The sequence below is a fragment of the Rhinichthys klamathensis genome, unplaced genomic scaffold (assembly GCF_029890125.1).
Source record: "Rhinichthys klamathensis goyatoka isolate OS25496 unplaced genomic scaffold, OSU_Roscu_1.1 h1tg000101l_1, whole genome shotgun sequence".
NCBI classification, from domain to species: domain Eukaryota; kingdom Metazoa; phylum Chordata; class Actinopteri; order Cypriniformes; family Leuciscidae; genus Rhinichthys; species Rhinichthys klamathensis.
Genome location: NW_026606640.1, coordinates 427,501 through 454,325, shown reverse-complemented (window position 1 = coordinate 454,325; position 26,825 = coordinate 427,501). Strand labels below are relative to the sequence as shown.

Genomic DNA, 26,825 nt, shown 5'->3' with positions numbered 1-26,825 from the left:
ATATTATGTGACAAGATCAACAGTCCATATCCTATACTCAAAATGGTGACTGGTTTCTATTTGTGCTTCATGCAACACTGTAAACACAATTCAAAACACAATCGATGATTTGAATAAGAGCAAAATGGACTGATCTTAATGCTGGTGCACTTAGGACATGTCCGCTGTAGCCTACTCAGGTACAAAATAAACAAGTCTGTGTTTGATCTGTCTGATGCCACAGTTTATGAAAAGGGTGGTTCTCTGCGCACACACTTGTACAAATAAAGGTTCCAAGTAGAAGAGTTTATAAGTTTCACAAAGGACCTTTTATTTTCTAACATTTTGTTCTTTAAACAACCATGGTTCTGGCGCTTTAAACCAATTTATTTCTTATTTTTTATCCTCAAATAACAGGATCAAGTAACATTTTAGTTTTTGACACAAATCAAAAACGTGTTCCTAGAAAGTCATACCATATATATATATATATATATAGAGAGAGAGAGAGAGAGAGAGAGAGAGAGAGAGAGAGAGAGAGAGAGAGCTAAGTAAGATTATTAAAATAGATTTATAATCTATAATTTTTTTGCCAATTTAAAAAAAGAAAAGAAAAGAAAAGTACAAGTAATTCCTGTAATATATGTTCCCTTGGTTTAGTATAATTGCTTTAATAAAGAATGCAGAAACCTGGATGTGAAGATCCTGATGTCAAAAAGGGAAATAAATACAAGAAAAGTACAATGATATAATAATATTAATAGTCTCCAAAGAATATAGTACAAGAAGACATCACAGTAAAGTAAAGCTCTGAAAAGTGCCCAATGATATGTATGCAAGGCCCATTTGACATGCAAAGGTCTAGGCAAATATTACACTGTGTTTTAACTTGATAAAGTGCCATGGAAATAGTAATACCTATCAATTTAATCATGTCAAGGAAACACACCATTGCAATGTCTGCATATTTCTTTCTTGCAAAATCATATAATAATATAAGCTAAATAAACGTATTAATGTTCATAAATAGAAAGTCTCCTAATGTAATACACCAGAGTATGTGATTTGCATTGGCTTTAAAATAAAAGTATACAGTGCATAAAGCACCTGCTGCAGCAACAGACCGCTTTTATCATCATCTGAAAGCGTGAACAGTTTCAGATCGCTACTTCCGATGCTTGTGCCAGCTCATGGGTGACTGTAGAAGAAACAGATCCCTCCTTTGATTGGCCACAAAAGCGCTACGTGGACATCGGGCAGCAACAGGTAGAGCGCGTGACCGTTATCATTTCATTCTGACTGCGGCTGCCAGGACGACAACAGCGCTTCACGTCAACGAATTATCGCTCTTTGCAAGGCTCTTATCGCGCAAACATCATCTCGAGTTTGGTGGAAATTTATTTTGAGGTAAGCGAAACTTTTTTTCTCCACCCGAAAGCAGAGATGATTGATTGACAGCTTATAAGACAGCAGCGACAACGTGTAGTGACGATGATGTTGCTCACTTGATGAATCTAGTTTACCAGCATGGCTCAATATTATCAATTTCATTTTCAGTTTATATTTTTAACTATTGAACAGAGCAGGTATGAATGATATGCTACCAATAGGGATAAATATTACACATTATCCAAAAGTATGTCTTCAAATCTTATGCTAAAACAATTTTAAGCTTCTCATGTATACAGAGAGCACTTGAGACATTCTTCAGGCTAGCAGCAGTGTCCACATTATTAAAGCCATTTATTCTGATATATGATGTTATTTTTTTTCATGTTAATTTCCTCAAATCAAATGTGAATTATAATATTCTAGGGCCTACACCAGGGTGTGGGGGAGTCAAGCATGAAGTCCAAAGGAAAGGGGTCAAAGCGGTGCAGACAGTCTTGGGCAGAGCAGGACGACCCAGACTTTACGCTGGAAACAGAGCCAGGTTCCAGTGAGCAGGAGGGTTCAGAGGCGTCCGTGAGGCTGGGTGGGACGTGGAGAACATTGAGGGGCGAGGGGCATGGTCGTACCCGCGTGGGCACGCGCCGCAGGCGGCAGCACGGCAACGCTAAGGAACGCAACGTCCGCAGACTGGAGAGTAACGAGAGAGAGAGGCAGAGGATGCACAAACTCAACAACGCCTTTCAGGCCCTACGGGAGACCATTCCTCATGTCAAAACTGACAAGAAACTTTCCAAGATCGAGACTCTCACGCTGGCCAAGAATTACATCAAGGCCTTAACCACCATAATTTTGGGCATGTCGAATGCCTGCCTGCCTCACGCCGAGAGTCACATGGAGACTAACGCCTCCCGGATCCTCCAGTGCTATCAGCAGCATCTACAAGAGGAGGGAGAGGAAGACCTGTCCAAATATCTGAGCCAAATTCACAGCTTCAGTCAGGGCAGCTAACACACACTGCCCCAGAACAGACTCAGTGAGCGCTAAATGACAGGTGTAAATATGTGCACGCTACATGGATGATGATGAATACCAGCTCTTTAGACTCACGAAAAGGTCCATTCGAGTTTACAAGCTAAAGCTGGTCCATAAATAGGCTCATTTATGTATACAATATGCACAGATTATAACAACATGTTGCCCACAAACAATGTGGATGTTATTTGCCATCATCTATCTTAATTGTAAGCTAGTGACCCTTTGGATTATGAAGGGACATAATCTACTGGTTCTTAATGTAGTTCACCCAAAATGACACAAAAGATGCCCATAGTGAAATTGAATGGGTTCCAAAACAACACCGAACCCCCTGATTTTCATTGTATGGATAAATATCTTCTTTTGTGTTCAGCAAAATAGTCATAGAGCTCTAACAGCTTTGAAATAGATGACAGAATTTTCATTTTTGGGTGAACTCTATCCTTTTAATAGGGTAAGCTTTTCATATAAAAAATGCAAAGCTGTGGAACAGATTTCATATTTATTGAGAGGACACGAACCATGCACATATGACACTGAGAGGACTCCACTGTCATTACCCTGTTATTTGTCTACATTTAATAATTTAAAACTATATTATCATTTTCTTTTTCCAGTAGTTTCTCTCATGTCTGCATACAATTTCTTTATATGTACAGAAGCAACCTTAAATAATGCCCACAAAGGATGTCACACAATTGACGCAGTTTCACATTAGGACCATTATTACTCATAAATAATCCAAATTTATACACCCACATATACAACATAACAGCAGAATTGGAATAAAACTAACTATTCATCCTGATAAAAACCATTTGGAAAGATTTAGTATAAATACTGTTACTTTCTGAAATTTGTGCTGCCTTTAAACAGAATTATACTACATACACGTCTATGAATGAAATATGCAGACATCCTGAGAAATAAATGTTTCACAAAATTGACTTCACATTGCCAAGCCAAAACTAAATACAGCTAAAGTGTCCAAACTTGCACTACCGTTCAAAACTTTGGGGTCGGTAGAATTTGTTTTCTATTTTAAAATGTAATTTATTCCTGTGATGGTGCAGCCATTACTCCAGTCTTCAGTGTCACAAGATCTTTCAGAAATCATTCTAATTATGCTGATTTGGTGCTCAAGTGACATTGTTTCATATTATCAATGTTGTGCTGCTTAATGTTTTGTAGAAACCCTGAAAGATATTTCTTCCAGGATTATTTGATGAATAGAAAGTTCAAAAGAACAGCATTTATTTGAAATAGAAATCTTAAAGGAGAAATCTTAAAGCCCTGTTTTAAGATCGTTTCTGATAAAATAGAACGGTTAAGATATGATATGCTGATATGCTCACAAAAAAATCGCTGCAAAAGATGCTTTCCAACAGGTTTTATCGTAGTTTTAGTCCAAGTCAATGGAGTTGGACGAAAACTACGCTAAAACCTGTTGGAAAGCATCTTTTGCAGCGATATTTGTGTGAGCATATCAGTGAACACCCCAGACCCACTCGGTGAGTTTCACGTCTTTGTAAACTAAAGTTTAATGCGTTTTATGAAGGATTGTTCCAGTGCACCTATGCAACCATTGTGGAGGTGGGGGGTGCAACCACAGAAACCGAAAATTCTCGGCCCAGCAGTATGTGTCCAAATTTCAATCTTAACCGTTCTATTTAATCAGAAACGATTTTAAAACAGGGCTTTAAGTGTAAAATACCGAACTTGTCCTTTAAGAAAGTCTTTACTCTCTCTTTTGGCCAATTTAATGCATCCTTGCTGAATAAAAGCATATATTTATTTAAAAAAAAAAAAAATCCTACTGACCCCGAACTTTGGAAATGTGGTGTATTTGTACAGAATCACTGTGCTGTCTCAGCTTTGAGTAAGAACCATAAATAACCAATAACCGGATACAAGCAGATGATGAAAGTATTACAGAATATTTTACGACACTGGAGCCGTGCTGTAAAATCCCAGACGCAGCTGTTTGTTTAAAACTGTTTTGTGTGTGATGTTCAATATAAAATGCTTGTAGATTACCTTCAGTAGCTTACACTGTGACATTTTTTGTATTTAATGCCCCTGATTTCAAATAAAGAATTAAAAAAATAAAAGCTAATGGGCAATCGTGATGTGACCACAGACGAACATTAAATTGAGATCAAAACCTAATGACGAATGATGGGAATTTTAAAAAGGAGAGGGCATTACTGGAAGTGGCCTCATTATCCAAGAGAGCCCTCAAAACAAGAAAAAAAATTGTTCAAGCTAACTGGAGAATGTGAATTCAAAATACACAGTCATCTACATGTGCGGGAACTTGAGACGAATGATTAACTGTTGCTCTATACAACAGAAGTACTACAGTAAGGAAACAATTTATGGCTACAGTAGAGATGGTTAGCATGAAGAGCTCAGCTGTTTGACTAACAGCCCACTGGGTTTCCGTTCATCTCTGGCTGGTCACTGGTTTGCAGTGGACTGCGTGTTGCCGTTCGGTTGCTTCCATTGTCAGTCAGTGACGGCATCAGGATACGAGGTGCCTCCATTGCATTTCCTCTAACTGTTATGTGATCCCATCCACCCTGATAGAAGCAGATCATTTCTTATTTTCTATCCGTTCTGTACTACTAGTGAACATAAAGATGACATCAGCAGTGCTCACCCCAATGCCATAGTCCCACGAGTGTCCTTTTGGTTCCATCGGCAGCACCCCCAGCCGGCGACACACGGTGCCACAGCTCAAACTGTGACTGCCCTGCACCTTATCTGCAATGATCCACACCTTAGGAAAGACACACATCTGGCATTTAGCAGAGCAGAAAACCTAGAATAGTTAGGCTGAAACAACTAGTTACAAGGAAATGGTCTAGACCTGGTCCAGAGGTCCAACGGACACTTTGCGCACGTTATTGGAGATGTGCTCCCATGATGAGCCCTGAGGGTAACTGGGGGTCACACCATGTCTGTACCACAGGTTACCTGCTCATACAAAACCACACATATAATAACTACTATAGCAATTATTGCCATTTTTATTTGACAGTTTTAAATAATGATCATGTACAGCACAGCCAATTGCTTTAGACTGCACATGGATTCTTCTAGAATCATTTTTTTTTTTTTTGCAATGATGATTATCTATGTGTATCTATGTACTATTATTTTCAGTATTATATTATATTATCATAATAACTATATGCATTACCATTTTAAAGTCTGGGGTCAGTAAGTTTTAAAAGAAAATTAAGAAAAAAAAAGCTCACCAAGGCTACATTAATTTCGATTAAAAAAATACAGCAAAAACAGTAATAATGTGAAATATTACTTATAATTTAAAGAAGTCTATTCTATATTAATATATATTTTAAAAATGTAATTTATTCCTCTAATGGCAAATATTTTTTTCATAGAAACCATGATACAATTCTTTCAAGATTATTTGATGGATAGAACATTCAAATGAACAGCATTTATTTGAAATAGAAATCTTTTGTAACATTATAAATGTTGTTGCTGTCAGTTTGGATAAATTTAATGCGTCCTTGACTCCTTGCTGAATAAAAGTTAAAACATTTTTTTTTTTTTTAAATCTTACTGACACCCCAATTTTTGTGTGTGTGAATATATATGTATATATATATATATATATATATATATATATATATATATATATATATATAAAGCCTTATGTATAATGCATAATAAAGGTATTCATTATGTATATCTATCATATATATATATATATATATATATATATATATATATAACTTAACCAAAGTTTCCTTGTTACATCAGAAATTGATTGTTCATGTTTTAATGCATTATATTGTCTAAAGGTGTAACAATGAATAGATAAGTATCAAAAGCCTGGCTTCACAGAGAGGGCTTAGATTAAGCCGGGATTAGGCCTTAGTTTAACCAGGACATTTAAGTAGCTTTCATAAACGTGCCTTAGAAAATAACATTACTTGTGTGCATCTTGAGACAAAACAATGACACTGACATATTTTAAGATATGTCAGTGCAAGTTGCGTTCTGTTAAAACAGCGCAAACATGCATTTTAGTCTGGGACTAGGCTTGAGCCTTGTCTGTGAAACCGGGGGATAATGTTTTATATCTATGGTTAAAATTATTCATAGACCATACAATGCATTATAAGGTGCATTAAAAGGCATAATTAATGCATTAAAAATACTTTTATGATAAAGTGTTACTACTATATTCCAGTTGCCACTATAGTATTAACACCTTTTTATCAGTATGATGTGTATAGGTGTACCATTTTCATCCACTGTGTATACAGACGTCCTGCCCACTGACACCTGTTTAAGCTTCTGTCCGGTTGGAGAGGGGATGTGGTACCAGCAATCTCCTGCAAACAGATCAAACCTTTCTATTGCTGCTGCAGAAATACCACAGGCAATGCTGTGAAATCAGCATGACAGGAATGACTTGCATTAACATGTAACATGAGAGAAGTGTATATTGCTGCATATTCATGGGGTTTGTGATAGGTTATTCCCTCACCTGCCAGGTTCTCAGCGGACACAGAGCCCCTATAGAACGCAGAACCATCCTTAGCGATGGCCCAAACCTGGTGAACGCCACCTATGGAAATCGACTTGAAAGGCTGGTCAGTTCCCACATGCAACCATGAGGACCCCTGCGAGCAAGCCACATCATCAGTCATGATTACATCATTCTAGGAAACCTCTCACAGTGATAATGCTAAATAAGTTTGTACAGTATTTGTACATCATTTGCATGGAAATGACTTAGTGCTAAACCAAATCAGGAACTTGGCTCTTACCCCAGGTGTCAGTGAGGTGACACCCAAGCGGCACAAGACGTCTCCTTTGTTGCTGATGGCCCATAATGGCACCTGTTCCACTGTGCTCTTCGGCCCACAAGGCAGGATTGTTATGTCACTCAACGCTATAGGTGGGACTTCCTGCCAGGGGCCGGTTGTTGTGAGTTTACACTTTCTAAGGTGAAAGAAGAACGTATGAGATTTGGCGATGGGAATCGAATTTAACCAAAACAAAAATTGTCCCTTTACGATGTTATGTTTCATTATATGCTACTAAACAGAAATACTAAAACAATGTTATTTTTGTTTACATTTTTAAATGTTTTTATTGTCTTTTTCTTTCTTTCTTTTTTTCTACCATTTATTACTAAAAATAACCTAAACTTGAGCTTTAAAGCAATACTGCAGACACCAAGATATATCAGTACATATTTTGCCATTGATTAGTAGCTTCCCCACTTTTGAAAAGTTCAAGTCACCACATTTTTATCAGTGAGTATACAGACAAGAGAATCAAATTTAACGGTTTATTTTTTACCACTTATTATATAACATTTTTACTAAAAAAATAACTAAATGTATTCTTCCAAATTTTAGTACGCTGGTCCTGCACAGGCAAAACGCAGATGTTCAAAAACCTTTAACAGAATCATATGTCATAAAAATCCTTCACTTACAGTACTTACTCACCCAAGTAAATAACAAAAGTTGCACAATTAACAAAGAAACTATGCAATACATTTAAATCGATACATAAAAAAATAAATAGATAAAATTCCCAACACTAAGGACAATAGATACCATGATAAACAGAGCTGGAGAGAGCTGACTATGAAATCAAAATTGACAAATCTTGTTTTTTTAATGGAATATTGCAATATTTATTATAAATTATTTATCGTGCACATAATAATTGTTTTTTAATTCATGTGCTCATGTATTCTTTAGTCAAAATAACTTCCCTTCCTTCCTACGATCACATCTTTTCTCTTCTCTGATGATGCGTTCACTGCCATGAGGGCGGGACAACCTGTCACTCACATGATGTCACAGCATAGCAAATCACAATGCTCAAACAATCCAATCAAGTTCCACCCTACATTTTTTCTTGTTCGTGGAGCCATTTCACTCGGATATACAGCACATCACAGTAGGGAAGAAAAGACTATCGGAACTTCTGTTTTATGTCGACTTTAAACATTCACTTAAACGGCGCTACATACCTTGCCCAACGCCTGCGGCGAACAAAGTCCTTCAGCGTTTTATTTCCGTGGTATGACCTAGAACGGCGAATGTTACATTCACACAAAAAAAAAAGGAGTTAGCTCGCTCTCACACGTGGTGATACTAAACCTGCTACGTTTACATGCCCAGGTAATAAAAGAGACAAGCAATGCTTATGGCCAACATAACTTACGCAGGAAAGTCAGCTGCATACTGCCAGCCCTCTCTGTCTGTCCCTCCTGCCACAGCATAGTCAACAGTCCAGTCTGACACCTGCAAAGTATCAACACATACAAACATTTGCTGCTATAAAGCAACCAGACAACATTCATTGTCAATTTCAATGACAACTTATTTATGTATCGGGAGAAAATGAATATTGGCACAAACCCAAGTCCAGTGGGGGGAGGGTGGTTTAGTGTTGTTTTTAGTGCACTCCTTCAGACCGGTGGCATCGCTCCACATGTAACGGTCAGTAGGGAGACCCCTGGAGGAGAAACAGTGAGGCACAGCAGTGAGCGTACTGAACACTTCTGCATTACAAACATCATGCTCTGGTCTATATTAACCTGTTAGTGTAACCAGAGACAGGATTCCAGCGCTGGTTCTCATAGATGTAAACACTCTTCAGATCAGTCTGTGTGTAGATGTTATCTGTGCTGCTTGTCAAACCTGTATGTGTGAGATAAACATGTAATATTATTAAAATACATTAAAAATTATTGGTTTAGAAAGAGAAGTGATGCATTTACCCTGAAAGAAGCCTCCTCCATAGCCTCCTGTGTGGACCCAGGCGGTGTGGTCATAGCCGATCCCCCACACCACACCAAGACTGTTGGACTCAATAACACGCAAATGCCCTCCGACTTGACGCCAGAACCTGTCCATGATAACAAAGATTTTGATTTCCTTTTTTTCTGAGCAGTCATTTTTGCCTATTCATGAATTCATTGCTATATGGCAACAGCGAGACAATGGACAAACGTAACAGGTTGATGAATATACACTATTGTTCAAAAGTTTGGGCTTAGTAAGAATTTTTTAAAAAGCAATTAATACTTTTATTCGGTAAGGATGTATTAAATTAATCAAAAGTGACAGACTTTTACATTGTGACAAAGGATTTCTACTTCAAATAAATGCTGTTCTTTTAAACTTTCTATTCATCAAATAATACTGAAAAAAATATCACGTTTTCTACAATATTAAATCAGCAACTGTTTTTAACTTTGATAATGATAAGAAGCGTTTCATGAGCACCAAAAAGGCAAATTGATTTCTGAAGGATCGTGTACTAAAGACTGGAGTAATGATGGTGAAAATTCAGCTTTGCTGCCACAGGAATAAATTACATTTTAAGATATATATTAATATAAAAATCTTTTAAATTGTAAATGCATAACTGGTGAGCATAAGAGACTTTAAAAACATTTAGAAAATCTCACCGATCCCAAACTTTTGAATGGTAGTGTATGATTAATTCTGTTTTGACATCTTCAAAATATGTTTCATCTATGTTAAACCTTTAGCAAATGGCTTTTTGGCTTTTGTCAAACTCTAAGTGTATTTTGGTATAAGGTAATGATGTGGATTTCTGATGTTGTATGATGGTAATGTATTATTATTATTTTTTTCCATTTGTCATAAAAAAAGCAAAGAGATTTGCTTGATTTTAACACTTCTTAGATAGATAAATAATTCAAAGAAAAAAATTCAATTCTGGCAATGGAACATTTGAAGACTTTTATAAATTAAGTTTAAAGCTATTATAATCCTTAAAAGTAGGAAGTGTGTTGAAAAACAACAACATACGGACGTGGTCCCCTATTTGAGGAATCTCGCATATACACTTCTTCACATAAAATCAATCCATCATCTGATTCTTACATTTGATCACATGGTGTAGGGTAGGGAGATGCCTCTAGTTCTTTTGTTGGTTCGCTCACAAAGATGTCCCCTTTACAGGTGACTGACCAGATGGCTTGTTTCGAGGGAGGGCCCTGAACACCTCTAGAGTCACAGCAGGACACACTGAGCAGAGCCAGCTGATAGGATAAACAAACTGTCAGTCAAACTGCAAGGAAATCACAAGTCGTTGGAATTTGATTTTTCCAATGATTCATGCTCTCTCCTCACCCAGTCATACATCTCCAGCTCTGTGGCAGCAGCCAGGCGGATGGGCCATCTCTGTTTGGTTCGCTCTGCTGTATAGATAGCAAATGTGTGTTTGGAGTCATTCAATACTGGCACCAGGATTGTCACTTCGTTTATGAACACGTGGAGATACTGGACAAAGAATCAAAGCAAAATAGAGGTTGAATTGATCAAATGTGTCAATCTATACTACATGAAATGACTTTACAAGCACAACTTTCTTTCCTGTGTAGATGCACCACTGTTCAAAAGTTTGAGGTTGGTAAGATTCTTTAATGTTTTTTAAAGAAGTGAAGTACTGCAGGGGGGGGGGGGGGGGGGGGCGCAGGAGATCAGCAGAATAAATAAATAAACAGAAAATAGTGCGTGAATAGCGGTTGGCACTCTGGCTTTAAAAAGCGGCACGAACGCCAATTCCACTGAATTGTTCTTCTTCAGACCGTCGACATGTCACTGTCTGAACAAGCTCGACATAGCAACTCTTCAGCGCAGACGTACAAGAATGAGGTGGCGTCAGAAGAGCTCACTGCAGCCACTGATTATATATTGTTCATCTAAATCATCACTGAAATAATGATTTGTTATTTCAATTAAAAGTTATGTTCTGATCTATTATTCTTTACTGTTATTTTTTTTAACGATTCAACAACATTACAAAGTGAAACTATTGCAGGCTTTTTTTTTTATTTAAAAAATCTCTCCGGTATATTCCATATGATTTTTAGTGAAATTAGTTAGAAATTTGTCATTTTTAAAAAGTTTATAGGGTGTGACCAAAAAACTTGAGAACCACTGGTTTAATGCATCCTTACTGAATAAAGTTTTAATGTCTTTCAAAATTTTAATAAAATATAAAACTAAAACCCCAAATTTTTTAACAGTGGTGCATTCACATTGAAACATGAAGATGGGTGGACATATCTAGGGCTTGTACCTTTGTGGCATTAATATTTTTTTGTACGTTTTCCCAGAAGAGAAAAAGCATATGTACATTTTAAATAACTATGTGCTAAAATAGATCTTTTAGCAGTACACTGGTCACAATAAATGGCATCAAAATGAATAAACATGGATTTTTATTCCATAAGGGCCTTCTCCTGAATGTAAGATTACCTTCTTCTCATCATTAAAGGTGTAGTAGATAAACAGAATTCCATCCTTGTTGCCCTCTACCCCTGAGAACTGTTCCAATGCAAACTGAACATCCACCCATTTATGAGGCTTCCAGTCTCGCCACCACTGCATGGTGCCTTTCTTCACCCACACAGACTAGAAAGGACAGGAATCAGGGTGAATTATCAAATGATACATTTTCTTGGGGTAACTATTCAGTTCTACCTAACTGAGGGCCACTGTGACACTAACTGACTGCTTTGACTATCAACTATTTTACTATTCCGACTAACTCTCAGAGCACTAGTATGGACACTTACTGTTGCTATATCAATGACAGTCTAGATATAATCAAAAAAAGATACATGACAAAACTGGTTAGTATTGATGCAAAGATCAGATGAGGTGAACCGTTTGGTGTGTGAGCACTACCTGTTCAATGGCCTGCTCATAATGCATGAAATTCTCCATTTCTCTCTTGGAGCGCTCGCTGAGCTGCTCGAATATCTGTTTACGCCATGCTGCAGTTTGAGCAGGTGTGATGGAGAGAGACATGGCCTGCATGGAGGAGTTCAGGGCTGAGGAGACAATCACATTTGACACGGTCAGGGACAAAGTGAATCATCCAATTCCATTACACAGATTATACACAAATGACCCAGCTGACCTGTGGATGTAGATGAGTGGAACCAGTTGAGCTGTAAGTGACAGTCGACCAAACATCCCCCGCCACTGACCCAGGCCCATTTTGGATGCTCATCTGGCCCATAAGGCTCCTCTAGGGCCAAGTTATAGGTTGCTACAGAGGACAGGCTGCAGGTTTCAGCTGCGTCTACTCCAGGTCCGGGTGAGAGGTGCGTCTGGGCTTCCTCCAGGTCCACATTGCTCCATTGAGGGTTCAGCCCACCTGATTGGCTAGGAGACAGAACCTGGGCTGGGGAAGCCCTGTCCTCGACCTCTTTTTCTGGGTGATCCTCCTCAGGAATAGATGGGCCAGCTGGGGGGACGTCACGACGACTGATCTGGCCTTCACGATCAGACACAAGCTCAGAGATGAAGCTGTCACTGGTCACTTTGGGGATGCGTGGTTTAGGGCTGTCTCCCATTTCAGGAGGTGGGACAACTCCACCCACAGCTTTTTCAGTCTCAGGGTCCGCATCACTCAACACTGATGCCTGGGACTCCAAACGCACCTCACCACCAAAGAAACAACCAGCGCTGCGAGGTGTAGTGACACAGAATGTTAACATGTACAGTACCATAAGTTTGGAATCACTGAGACACGTTTATATAATTGAAACTTTTGTATCATTTGATTGATCAAAAATAGTCAAAACTTAAAGCATTCAAATAATTGTACATTTTAACCTGTGATGCCAAAGCCCTTTTCAATATCCATCAATCCAGTTTACTAAGAGAACATCTAATGAAATGTTCTAATCCTTCTTAATCAATCAATCAATCAATCAATCAATCAATCAATCAATCAATCTTTCTAGCCCCTCTAATAAGAACTCAATGGGAAAACTGTCATTATAACACTTTAAAAAATACCTATAATTTAATGAAAAAATCTAAATAATATTTTTTATTTAAAAAAAAGAATACCTGACATGTAATGAAAAATATAAATATTATTTCTGTCACATGACAATACATTGCTATTTAAAAAAGAATACATAACATTTAGTGAAAATTTCTGTCACATACTGTATGACAATGCATACTTAATACATTGTCTTTTTCAATTACTGAATTATTGAACTGTAGTTGCATTACTGAAGTCCACTTTTGGTGGTAAAAGACCAAAAAGAACCATCTTTCTCAAGAAATTTGTCAGTTTAGTTTATTGTTATTTTCAGAGATAAAGGCTGGTCAGTGCTTAAGTACTGTTTTAAATAAAGAAAGCAAACTGCAAAGTGTCCTAATGATTTACACCACCTGGTGGTGACTTTTTTTAAATGCAACACATTTTGCACATTATACACATATATCTATTCTACACAGGCTAAAGACTGAAGCTAACTAACCTCTGAAGGCTACTAGCGCTGGCGCTTGAATGGGAACGGTCACTATCTCTGGGTACAGACACAAGCTTCCAGGCCTTCCCGCTCAGCTCGCTGGCAGTCACACCCTGACGGAAATACACCGCCCGGTCTTCAAAACCAATACCCCACACCTGAACACAGAGACACATCGGCCTTCAGAGATCTCAGTGTAATAACTGCTGAAATGGGTGCAGCACTTATAATTCTCACTAGAAACACATACTCAGATGAATACATGAATATAGCAGAATATCTGTTATTTTAACAGACCAATATTTGTGCATTTGTGAGTGATATGTTTCCATTTTCATATAATGTTTTCATTTAATCAATACATACAATCCATTTATTCGGTTATTTTCTGGCTAAGATTTTTATGCTTAATTGGGTTCATGACATGAAAAAACTAATTTGCCTTGGTCTTTGTACCATTAAAACTTCCTGCAGGCTTCATAGCTTAAAAATCCAGTGCAAGACATTGATGCACCGTATGCCCCTCCCACTGGCATTCAGACGCTTAACGGCTGACGCTTGCCTACACTGGATGTGAGTGTCAAGTCAAAAACAAATAGAACCCATTATAATCACTGATGCCGTCTACACAGAATACAGTATACAGATGTGTGTTTCTGTCATACTCCATGCACTTGAGTCTGCCGACAACAGGACAAATGAATGAGTGAAAGAACGTTCGCTTTGACGTGTCCAGTTTAAACCGCCCGTTTAGGATCCCAGCATTGAAAACAAGTGGATGTTTGATTTTAATGGCATCCTGGATCGCATCGGAGTATTATATGTTTGTTCAGAGCTTTTTGTTTAGTAAACGAGGCACAATAGAAACTTTTGTTGAAAAATGAAGCAGCCGACTATACTGGATCTGACAGCAGCTGCATCACAAACCATAAGTAAATTATTCATAATGCTTTATCTGTAAATTATGGGTTTATATGGATATAAACGTACTCATGTGCAGTAGCGAGTGGGCATTGATACTGTTACCTATGCAATGACGTTAACCAATCATAACAGTGGCCGTTTACTGATAAGCATTAAAGTCCCTCTGTGGTGAACATCAAGCTTTTAATGTTGTTTATATGTTTATGTGGTGTTTTTAATGTTTTAAGACAAACCATGTACAAATGCACTTTAATATGTTTTAAGACAAACCATGTACAGCCTCAAAAAAGAGGTTTGAAATCACTGGTGTTTCTGAAGTCACAAACGACCTTGTAACCAATCACGTCAACGTTAAATATGTCATTTTGGTGATCAAAGACAAGTTTTAAGGGATAAAATTATTGGCTACAGGGGGACTTTAAAGGAGCCGCCCCTTAAAAACGGATCATTTCAGATGGTCAGAATGAGGGTTGAAAATAATACAAAAATAATTCTGCATAATATATACATATATATATATATATATATATAGCTGACAACGGGCAATCTGCATTTAAAGCGGATAAAAGGACCATCTCAAAATCGTTTGAATATGCCACATTTACTGCAGCGGCTGTTGCCACTTTGACCATAAACTACAACAGCCACATCCATGACATCACTTAAATTTAGATGAACTTCATGTCATAGGATGTTATATAGGTCACTTTCAAATGAGTGTGAAGTTATCTTTTGCAGCTCAAAATTGTGTAAGTTCATAAGTATTTATCTCTTTATTTTATCTTTAAGTTTTAAAAAAAATATTTTTTATTAACCTTATTATTAAACTAGGATCTGTTTCTATCAGTTTTAATGACAAAAATAAAGGCATAGAACCAGTTTATTTGTAGTGCACTGACAACATAGTTTTATATAATTAGTTAAATAATAGGGTTAATAAAAAAATAAAAAATAAAACTTAAGATAAATAATGACCGATGATTCCAAAGTGTGTGCAAAGTTTCAAGAGTAGAGCATGTTAAGGGCCCCAAAAGTGCCCGAAATTTTGAAAATATTTTTTTTACCTTAGGAAAACAATTAGGCCCTAATAAAAAAAATCCATGTCATGACCCCTTTAAGGGTGAACCACCCATATGCGTATTCAATGGAAAAAGTACATTAGAGTCAGGAATTAATGAGGTAAACCATAGACAGAACATTACTAATCTCTGACCTGGTCATTGAGACCCACGTTGATCATGACCATCTCTCCAACCATACCTATCCAACCAGAGCCACAAGGATTATGGGAATTCACACCCCGTCTAAACCAGACCTATTAGAAATAAGAAGATGAGGAAAAACAAGCTAAGTAACAACAAAATAAATAATCAAAACAAAAAAATATGTTCAAAACAGTTCAAAATTTGGGGTTAGTAAATTTTTTTTAAATGTTTTTGAAAGAAGTCTCTTATGCTCACCACGGCTACATTTATTTGATCAAAAATACAGCAAAAACAATTAATATAGTGAAATATTATTACAACTGTTTCTATTTTTATATACATTTAAAAGTTAATTCATTCCTGTGATGGCAAAGCTAATTTTTCAGGAACTATATCTGCAGTCTTCAGTGTCACATGATCCATCAGAAATCATGAGAAACCTTATTATCATCAATGCTGAAATATTTCTGTGGAAACAGTGATTTTTATTTCAGAATTCTTTGGTGAATAAACAAATTGAAAAGAACAGCATTTATTTGACCTAGAAATCTTTCGTAACATTTCGTACAAATGTATTTACTCTACTGTCACTCTAGATATTTAATCTTGATATCTAATCTGATATCTAATATTTTGCTAAATTTCTAGAATGGATAACACAATATGAATGAATACTATACTTTTTATAATGAAAAAACGCTCAAAGCAGAAAAACGAAGCAGTTTTACAAGTGGTCTCAGATTTTGGACCCAACTCTATGTGCAAGTGTAACTATGTGAAATTAAAATAGAACTTACTTTATGATCTTTAGTGACAGCCCACACTACATTCACACCTACAGCTACGTGTACGGCTCCAGCTTCAGGACTTGGCGACTCCACTGTGACCCATGATGACCCTTTGATTAAAATATTATTAAATATAGACAAGGGATAGAAATACTTTATCTACTCAAAAACATTTATTAAGGTTACAAATAGTAACTTGGCAAAAGTGAATATACTGCACCACAGCACTCACCATTGAGACTATCTCTGCCGATGCCCTCTCTGACCATCAGATTACCCTCCCACAGGACGGCCCACACCAGGTCACCCGGCCCACAGCTGATCTGCACCACCTCCCCTGGTACGGGCACCTCCTCCCAAAAGGAGCCCTCAGGATTATGGTGGTTGATGTCACACCGGAACCACACCTGCTCAAATGTGCAAACAAACATTTTTGGATCCATTTTTGTGGATAAATGGACGTGATTCAACTTTGTATAGGTGTTCCAAGATTACAGGAGCACAGGGTGTTGTTGGACATGGGACAGTATGTAAGCTTGGAATGAACTGAGTTCTGACCTTTCCCTGCAGAGAGACCGCCCACAGTGCCAAACACCCTCTGGGCTCCTCGGTGATCTCCCAACCACCACAATTGATGTCATTAAACGGGTCAGGAAGAGACTCCGTCTGCTCCGAAGGGATCTGCTCTCACATATAAAATTCACAGACACATAGAGACAAGTTTTTCATCAACGTTTAAAGACAGCCAATGAAGATAAGATATATAATTGCTCTCAAAACCTTTGTACTGGTACACACCATGACCCATGTTTCCTGTGCCTTGTACCTTCTGTATCGTAACCATCTGCGGCGACGCACGCAAGAGTTCCACTTTTTGTCTTTTGTATAAGTGGCTGGAAAATCAATGCCATATGTCCATCCCTGAAAAAAAAACAGAAGATCTCTTTTTTAGGTTTAAGGGGTCTTTCAGACTGCCAGTTTAGTTCGAAACACAGTGAAAGCTGTCATGCACATCGCGGTACCAAACCTGAGACTACCTGAAGTTGTTCAGCAAGTAAAATAACATGTGCATGTTTTTTTAGACAATTTTAATACATTAATTTTAGTGCTGTCAAAGCGTTTAATCGCGATTAATCGCATCTCCCAGAATTTGTTTTGTTTACATTATATATGTGTGTATATATATATATTATATATATATATGTGAGTGTGTGTGTATATACATTTATACACACACACACATATATATATATATATATATATATATATATATATATATATTTATATACTTTATGTATGAATAAATTATATAAAAATATATATATGTATATAATATGTGTGTGTGTACAGTATATACACACACGCATATATATATATAATTATATAAATATAACAATATATATACACAAACATGAAAAATGTTTATGTTAGATATCGCTTTGACAGCAATAATTAATTTACAATTCCACCTTATACTGTCAGTGAGAGAGCACTCAACCCATATATTGTCTATCCAATCATGTTTAAAGCATCAAGAAAGAAGAAAAAAGAAAAGAAAGAAAAGGAAAAAGGACGGGGAAAAGAAAAAGGAGTAGCAATGGGAAAAGGAAGGAGAGGGAAAGAAAGAAAAAGTAAAAAAAAGGAAGATGAAAAAAGAAAGCGAGGGGAAAAAAGGAGGAAAAGAAAGAACACATCTTTTCAAGAACTGACTGACTACCCTAAAACACTCCAAACTGACATCATTTTGATCATAAGTTTTGTTTGTCTGTATGTGTGATTTGTATACTCTTTGTAAGAATACCACATTTGTAATAAAAAATAAGATAAAATAAATATATATATATATATTATAACTTATGTATGTATGCATTTTCTTCATATATTAAATTAAATCGACAAGGGGGAAGACAGTGGTGACAAGTTTTGTCACTCTGCTGAACATAATAGCACTAAATTAATAATAATAACAATAAAAAAAAACAATATATTGACCCCAAAACCCTCTTAAAGGCATCAATACTGACCCCTTTTTCAGTGGTCTCTCCTCCAAAGTTTTCATCCACGTACCAGTCCGCCTCCCACTCCCAGTTGTCAGAGGGCAGCTGAAAGTCACCCAGAGGCTGGTGCTTCAGCCCTGTGACATCACTCCACTGCCAGCGGTCACTGGGCAACAGCCGGTCCGAGAAGCCATCCACAGGGTTCCACCTCTGTGAGGGAACAGGAAACACAGTGAGTCTTATTCACTTTCAGGTGCTCTAGGGTCAATGACAAATAAAAAGTGTTTACAATAAAGTCTAGTTTAAAACACATGTGCAAAGTTCAAAGAATATACTCTTTGTATTCATGTTGGTTTCGAGAAACATTTTTCAATTTAATGACTCTGAAAATGTAATGTGGCGTAAACGTCAAATAAAAAGTAATAACATTTTCATATACCTTGAATAAATGTGAGTGAACAAATCGTAATATTTTATATATATATTTTATATATATATATATATATATATTCAACATATACTTTTTTCAGTAAGGACACTGGTCAAAAAGTGACAGTAAAAACATTTGAAATGTTACAAAAGATTTCTACTTCAAATAAATGCTTTTCTTTTTAACTTTCTAGTCATCAAAGAATCCTGAAAAAAGTTTCTACAAAATTATTAGGCAGCACAACTGTTTTCAATGTTTCTTGAGCACCAAATCAGAATGATTAAAATAATTTCTGAGGAATCACGTGACACTGAAAACTGGAAAACTGGCTGCTGAAAATACAGCTTCGAACTCACAGGAATAAATAACATTTTAAAATACATTAAAAAGTAAACAGTTATTTTAAATTGTAATATTATTTCACAATATTACTATTTTTCCTGTATTTCTGATCAAATAAATGCAGCCTTCGGGAGCATAAGAAACGTCTTAGACACTTCTCAGACACTGACCTACATGTCAGTCTGTATATTGCTATTGAGCACACCTGGTTTTCATACGTCTCCTCTTGGTAGCGGATGGGCACATCACTAGCATGGACATTCAGGTAGATGTTGTGGTCACATGCGATGCTCCAGCAGCACTGCTGCACAGCTGTGATGCGCTTGAACTCCAAGTGGGCATCGCGGCAATATTCCCACTGCTGTCCAGCTGTGGAAAGGCAATAAACCCTCCCGTACACATCAACAGCCCACAGGAGGGAGCTCGGCATGATGCACCCTGCTGCAACAGACAAGAGAAAGAGATCTGCAGATAAACAAACACCTCAGCATCAGTTTGTGGCTACAAAAAGTGTTTAGAATGAAACAAGGGCTCTAAGTTAATTACTCTCAAATGAAGCAGAATTTCCTCCCTGCTCTTTCCTCTGCTTTGAAAGCAGATCTGCAGTCAGCTGATTCTCATTACTGATCTGCAAGCTGCCAAAACACTGAAGGAGACCTGTTGAACTCTGTTATTTTGTTGCCTTCTAAGCTAAAATGAAACCCAAGATCCCAGAAATACACAATAAACTCCATAAAGCTCCAATTAAATCACAGACCAATCTTACAATACAATGTGGTGGTATCATGTCAAGCATGTTATAGTATTATATTGTAATACCATGGAACTGAATGATTGCCATATTCAATTACTATATCTACAGAGCACTACAAGGTACTTCAAAAATACAATCATATTAGTACTGTAACTGAGCAAGAAGTAATTTGACAGATCCTATGGTAAAAATTTAATTAATATGGTACCATGTAAAAAAAAGAAGAAGGTAAAATCATTGTATTTTTGTACTTTATTTATTAGTTTAGTTCAATATGTAAAAAAAAAAAAACGTTACTGAAGCAAATTATCTAATGAGGAACAATAAGATAGTTCGTGTTGTTGAGCGCTTGTTTGTTGATGCAGGTAACGTTAACGTAATACCGGTTACTAGCACGCTAGCTAGCAATGACAGCATATAAGAGATAAACATGTAGAGTAACGTTATTTCACAACAACATATTATATGGGGAAAAACAAGAATACGACTAGGATACAGTCAGAAGAGAAACATATTGAAATGAATGACTGCACCTGCCTGTCTTCCGCAGTGACAGGTTCATGTACATTAGAATAGGGATACATATCCTAATAGTTTTGCATTCACAGTGTAGGTGACAGTATATCAGCTGCTGTCCAGCGTAACGTTACATACCTTATCTGTGTCTGTGCTTATGTTGTCATTTTGAGACCATTCAGCTTTGCGAAATCGTTTCGTGATTTGCCCATGGATTTGCCCGATGTGTAGACTCAGAGATCCCAAACAGGAAGTGGTAAGAATTGTGTTGTGTTGCACTGACTTATTTGCCCGGCAGGGGATGCCATTAACTCATGTTCAAAGATGATGGGATGGTTAAGGTTGATTCCCTCAAAGCGTGTACACCACCTCACATTGATAAACACCCCACCCAATAAACCTCTAAATGTAAACACGTGTACTTAGAAGATATAGTCCCTGTCACAACAGAATGTTGCGAGGCAATCGGTTGGTGCGCAGTGATAAGCTATAAGGCCTTTTTTTTTAAAATCATACATATAGTCAGATTTTAACTCTAGGATATATATATATATATATATATATCAGATTACTTTTTGATCTAACAGGTAATTAATTACAAGAAATGTGCATTACGAAATCAGATTACTTTTTGACGTTACGAGTAAATAAATGCATTACAAGCAACATTCATTACGTAAACAGATAACTTTTTGATCTAAGAAGTAATGCATTGCGTAATTAGATTACTTTTTTGATGAAATGAGTAAAGTAATGCATTAAGTCACATAAATGATGTAATTACATAACTTTTTTTGATGTCAATGAAAATTACATTCTAATAATACAAATACATTTATTTACTGTCAAAAAAAGTCACTGCAGATTAAGTATTTTCAAAAACAATATTCACAGTTTAAGTATGAATTGTAGCTGAAATATAGCCATTGATGCATGAGGTCCACTATAGTGGACAGGTGATTAATCAGATTTTTCTCCCAATCTAAAATCAAAACTTGGAAAATTTTACTGCATGTGATATGACTCATTAGATATTGCTTGATGCTGCAATATTTCTTTTTTACCTACAAGAGTCTCCTAGGATAGAAGGAATGGGTGGATATTCCGGAGCAACTTGCCATGTCTGACTGACCATTGGCCATCTTGGTTTGGAGGGGGGGGGGGGGGGGGGGGGGGTCAAAACACAATTGCTTACAACTTGGTTGCAATGTATAGGATGATGCACCAGGGCCCACTGAAGAGATTGATGTGCAACCTTGCCATCAAAACCCTTGCAAATTCAAGAAAATGCTTTTTAAATAGCTGTCCACTGTAGTGACCACTATGCGTGAAAGGGTTAAACTTTGATAAACAAATCTCCTCTGTAATAAACTCTAGTTTTTATCAACTTCGTCTGCTGTCGAAAGTCAAACCTTTCCTTAATCATAAAACTCTTGAGATGGCTGTTCATGCCTTTATCACCTCACGCGTAGACTACTGCAATTGGCTTTATGCCACAGCTGCACTACTTCCTGAACTTCAGCCAGCTCCTTGTTTCCTTTCTGACATTATTGGACAAACTGATTAATCCAGGTGTGCCTGACCAATAACAAATACCAGACACACCTGGGTTAATCAGTTTGTCCAATAATGTCAGACAGGAAACAAGGAGCTGGCTGAAGTTCAGGAAGTAGTGCAGCTGGGCATAAACTATTCACTTTACTGCGGTATTTCGAAAACTCAAACTGCTCTTCTTCAATTAGTGCAAAATGCTGCTGCAAGATTCCTCTCAAATAGTCGAAAAAGTGACCATATCACCCCAACTCTAAGGTCTCTTCATTGGTTGCCCATTAATTTCAGAATTGATTTTAAAATCCTTTTATTTGTTTATAAATCTCTATGCAACCAAGCACCGAGCTATATCTGAACGGCGTAATTCTATGGGGGGACAGGGGGACACGTCCCCCCCAATATTCAACGAAGGGCAATTTGTCCCCCCCAATATTTGATCATATTTGGGGCGCGTTTCCATTACAGATTTGCGCAAAACTTTTGCGATATTTTATAAATGTCGATAAAAAACTATTGCGAAATGACGGCGTTCCATTAACCGATGTTATGCGACTAAAGCCTGGCTCACACTACAGGAGTTTTAGGCCGATTTATGCCCGATTTTCCCCTCCCGAGAATCGGAGAAAAAATCTTGTCGAGGACCTCGATCGGTTCCGATGTTCGGCACAGATTATCTGGTAATGTGAGGCATTCACAGATCAAATCTTGCACCTCCCGATCTGCTCTTACACAAATCGGGCTCGCCCCGATCATATCAAACATGTTTGATATTTATCGGGATGAGCAAGATTGTGATTACGTCAGTACTGTCACAATAGCCAATAAAGCCTCGCTCACACTACAGGAGTTTTAAAATCCTAACCGATTTTGAAATCTGGTTGCAGCTCACACTTAAGGAGAATCTTTGCAGATTTTCTTACCTCAAATCTTAAACATGCTCACACTACAAGATTTGAAAATCGTGGCGCATCACACACTACACAATGTTATTAAGATTCGTGCCCGAGAAAGCGCCTCACGTGATCTCACGCAACAGATCGGAAGCGGAAAGGTGGATGTAAACAAAATATCTGTCCTTCATATCAAGTCATATTCGTGAAAAGGTTGCCGTGTGACCAAGAAAAGCGAAATCTTAAAAAAAAAAATCATCCTTTTAATAAGGATATTTCTAATGAATGGCGTCAGCTCTGTTCAATACAATGAATCAATGCCATAGATCTCTAAGGTAAAGCATCAGCAGCGTTGCTCAATGCCCATTGCTGCTCAGCTGAGCATTGTAAAGTGGAGCTCAAAGTTAAAATTAAAATAATCAACAGCTTGTTTCATTTAACCTATCTTTGAATGAATATAACTTTATAATGAATATAAATATTTTATAATGAAAATATTTTTGTGGGGGGCCTAGGCCTAATTCTGTGAATTACACTGTGCAAACCAAATAGCCTACAGTAGCTACTACCCACCGGATGAAGAAAGGGCTCTCAGTCTCCACAGAACATAAAATATTCATATTATTTTATTTTTCGTGTTGGCGTTTGAGGAAAAAACAATGTTACGGACATGACCGCTCTAAGCGACTTTAAAATATGCTTTAAAACTTTCACAAAGACATCAAACAGAAAGCACAAAACCTTTCTTTAAATCGAATTTCGTTTTGTATTAATTGTATCTTAATTTTAAACAATGTTTCATCAACCAATTGCCTGGATTTTTATAAATAAGAAGTAAATATATAGCAGACGATAGATAATCACGAAACGGAGGCGTCGGCGATACTTCATAAATGAACCGAAACTCAGCGTATAAGATAGACTTGCCTCACAGACATGTCTACTTTTAAACAGAACAATTCAAAACGAAAGAAAACAGACTACAGACTGCACTCTGCTTATGTAATCCGTATGAAATGTGCATTTCTCTCTGGCGCGTTCACTACTGAAGATCGCGTGCATCCTGCGGAAGACGGAAGAGTTGCAGATGGTTCAGGATCGATATCGAAAAATCTATATTTTTGACAACACTAGATTGTAGGCTACTTAGTTTATTATTTCAGATGCCTTTATTATGCATTTAGTATTTTATTATTATTTATTATACTGTAGGCCTATTGTGCTTATTTATTTAGCAATAAATGGATAAATGGAGATAATGCGCGCATCGCGCTGATGAGTCACTCAAAATTACCTCAATGGAAATTCCTTCACCATGACAGCCCTACTTAAACGTCTTTTTTTCCTCTCGCGATAAGTCATTCCAAAAATCATGGCAACGGACGTTGGTAGGTTTATAGCCTATATCACAGCCACCGCATAGACATTATTATTATTATTGGAAGGAGACGTGGCGTGTTATCCAAGCGTTAATGGCAGGGAAAGACACGGAGTTCCTGGGTGTTTCTCCCTAATTTCTGCTCCGATGTCTTGATTTTGGCATTTCTTTGAGGTTTAGACACTGATCAATATAGAATGACTTTATTAATGTCATATAGATCAGTGGGCTTAGAGTCCAGTAGACTATTCCTGTAATTATTGTTTCTTTTATGAATTCAATAAAGAACTCTGTCTCGTATTATGTCCAAACGGTCAGTGTACTTGCATTCATGTTTCTTATTTAACCCGTAATTGCAAAACGAAAAATGAACGTTTGTTGTATTTTTAAAACGCAAAGGTGAACACCAACATTTTAGTTTGACCTGTAGGCCTACACCAAATGCTGCACAAAAAAATAAATTATATATATATATATGAGAGAGAGAGAGAGAGAGAGAGAGAGAGAGAGAGAGAGAGAGAGAGAGAGAGAGAGAGAGAGAGAGAGAGAGAGAGAGAGAGAGAGAGAGAGACGAATTTTCAGATATTTGTTTATGACTTTTTGCCCCTTTATTAAACATTTAAAATATTCACAAATTAATATGGAGAAAAAAAATGTAGATTTTACTGGTTTTCTAAGGCCAAATTAAAACCTGGAAATTATATTTTTCCCGCAGTGCTGAATGAGAAGAGCCATGACCACAGCCTACAGAAAGGGGATGTATAGGTGAGTTAGGCTATAATAAATGTGTCTGAAAAAATAACGAGGCATTTTAATTGTTTATTATTAAACTATTGTTTTCCTAAATCAGTGTCGGCTAAAAACATATCTCCATCTCCGGATGCACCTTTAGAGAGAAATGCACCTTTCATACGGATTACATAATCAGAAGGTATTAGCTTTCGATTCAAATTTGTTCCTTTTAAAGTGGACATTTAAAGCTTCAGTCTACAAAGGCTATATAGCCTATCAGTTCTCGCGCTTCAGTTCACGGAGATCATGAAAGCGCGCCTGATTGTTTTATTTTATTTTACAAAAGCACATCGTTTTCTTGTTATTGTGAGATTACGCAAATAAAAGTACTTGCGAATAATGTATTATTATATTCTGTATGACCAGAAATGATAGAGTATTTTAAGTTGTTTCGACTGTTGATAGGAAAATGCAAGTGTTCGCGCCCGCGCCACCGTGCCATCCAGTGCGCGCTCCACACCCAGTCCGCACACACACTTGGATATGCGTCAAAATCTTGTGTTTATTTGTGATAATCTTAGCCCTATTATTGTCCAAACTGTATTATGAATGAAATGTGACGAATTGCTTTGTTCCTTTTTTGGATAAAAGCGTCTTCTACATATAATAAATGTTATAATAATGATGATAATTATTATTATTATTTGCGGACACGGACCCAAAACACACCGCGTATTCTAAGTCAGGTGACTGTAAATGCGCAAAACCCGTTTCCATTGCAGTTTTGCGAAATATTCCTTTTTCAAATTGCCTGAAAAACCTCCTCATGCGAGCGTAAAAACTTTATTGGGATAAACGGGAGTTTTTGCGAAATGGAGTGTTTCCATTGTGCGCATTTTCATTACGCAATTTCAATTTGCGCAATTTGAAGGGTAATGGAAACGCGGCTTGTATGATTGTGCGGGCAGGGCCGAAAATTCTTCTCAGCTCCGAAAATATAAAATCCCGGCCGGTCCATTTCCCAAATCCATTCGACTTGCCTTACACTAGGCCTATACTTTTAGCAAAACCTATTTCTCCTGAAATCCATGTCATGTTTTCCTATCCCTTTAGTAGCTTGTGCATCGTCAGTGAGTTAGGAAAAAACAAACAGAAGAAGAGTTAGGAGGAGCGCGGAAATTGACAGACATTTGGCACATAGGCTATCTATGAATGGTAAATATCCTGTTATCCTGTAACAGTAATTTAATCAAAATGTTTATAGTCACTATATGTTTATAGAAGACTATAAAAGAGAGAGATCACTGACCGCTTTGTTGTCAATTCAGGCCTGTAATTGATGCCGATGCTGTAATCATTGTGAGTAGGCTATACGTTGGTTTGACGATCAGATGTAATAAAATTCCTTGTTGTGTTATACAATTACAAACATTCGGACTCTGACTTTTATTTTATTTTGATTAAAAAAATGTGTGCATGCGCCAACACAAAAAGTTCCACAGCTGTCCCCCCCAATGTGTGATTGACAATTTCGCCCTTGGTTACAACCATATACTAGGGATGGCTGCCGCGAAACAGTCGTTCCGAAG

The 26,825-nt window shown here is 37.1% G+C and overlaps 3 protein-coding genes across 3 annotated transcripts in view; 1 reads left to right on the top strand and 2 right to left on the bottom strand.

Moving 5' to 3' along the window:
- LOC130086833 (parvalbumin-2) overlaps positions 1-26,825 on the bottom strand; it is a 115,617-nt gene that overhangs the window by 36,002 nt on the left and 52,790 nt on the right. The gene's annotated exons all lie outside the window — the stretch shown is intronic.
- Positions 1,080-3,448, top strand: bhlha15 (basic helix-loop-helix family, member a15). Its single transcript, XM_056253038.1, has 2 exons — positions 1,080-1,386; positions 1,795-3,448. Exon 2 carries the CDS (start codon positions 1,825-1,827, stop codon positions 2,377-2,379), a length of 555 nt encoding a protein of 184 aa, XP_056109013.1. The 5' UTR covers positions 1,080-1,386; positions 1,795-1,824; the 3' UTR covers positions 2,380-3,448.
- Positions 4,576-20,241, bottom strand: tecpr1a (tectonin beta-propeller repeat containing 1a). Its single transcript, XM_056253034.1, has 25 exons — positions 19,962-20,241; positions 19,621-19,856; positions 18,671-18,853; positions 17,445-17,567; positions 17,205-17,327; positions 16,879-17,053; positions 16,656-16,756; positions 15,867-15,968; positions 13,739-13,887; positions 12,376-12,926; positions 12,141-12,286; positions 11,709-11,864; positions 10,578-10,727; positions 10,329-10,486; positions 9,194-9,321; positions 9,011-9,113; positions 8,832-8,928; positions 8,635-8,714; positions 8,441-8,497; positions 7,218-7,392; positions 6,935-7,070; positions 6,687-6,779; positions 5,279-5,385; positions 5,069-5,188; positions 4,576-4,988 (listed from the first exon to the last, which is right to left on the bottom strand). Exons 2-25 carry the CDS (start codon positions 19,843-19,845, stop codon positions 4,830-4,832), a joined length of 3,597 nt encoding a protein of 1,198 aa, XP_056109009.1. The 5' UTR covers positions 19,846-19,856; positions 19,962-20,241; the 3' UTR covers positions 4,576-4,829.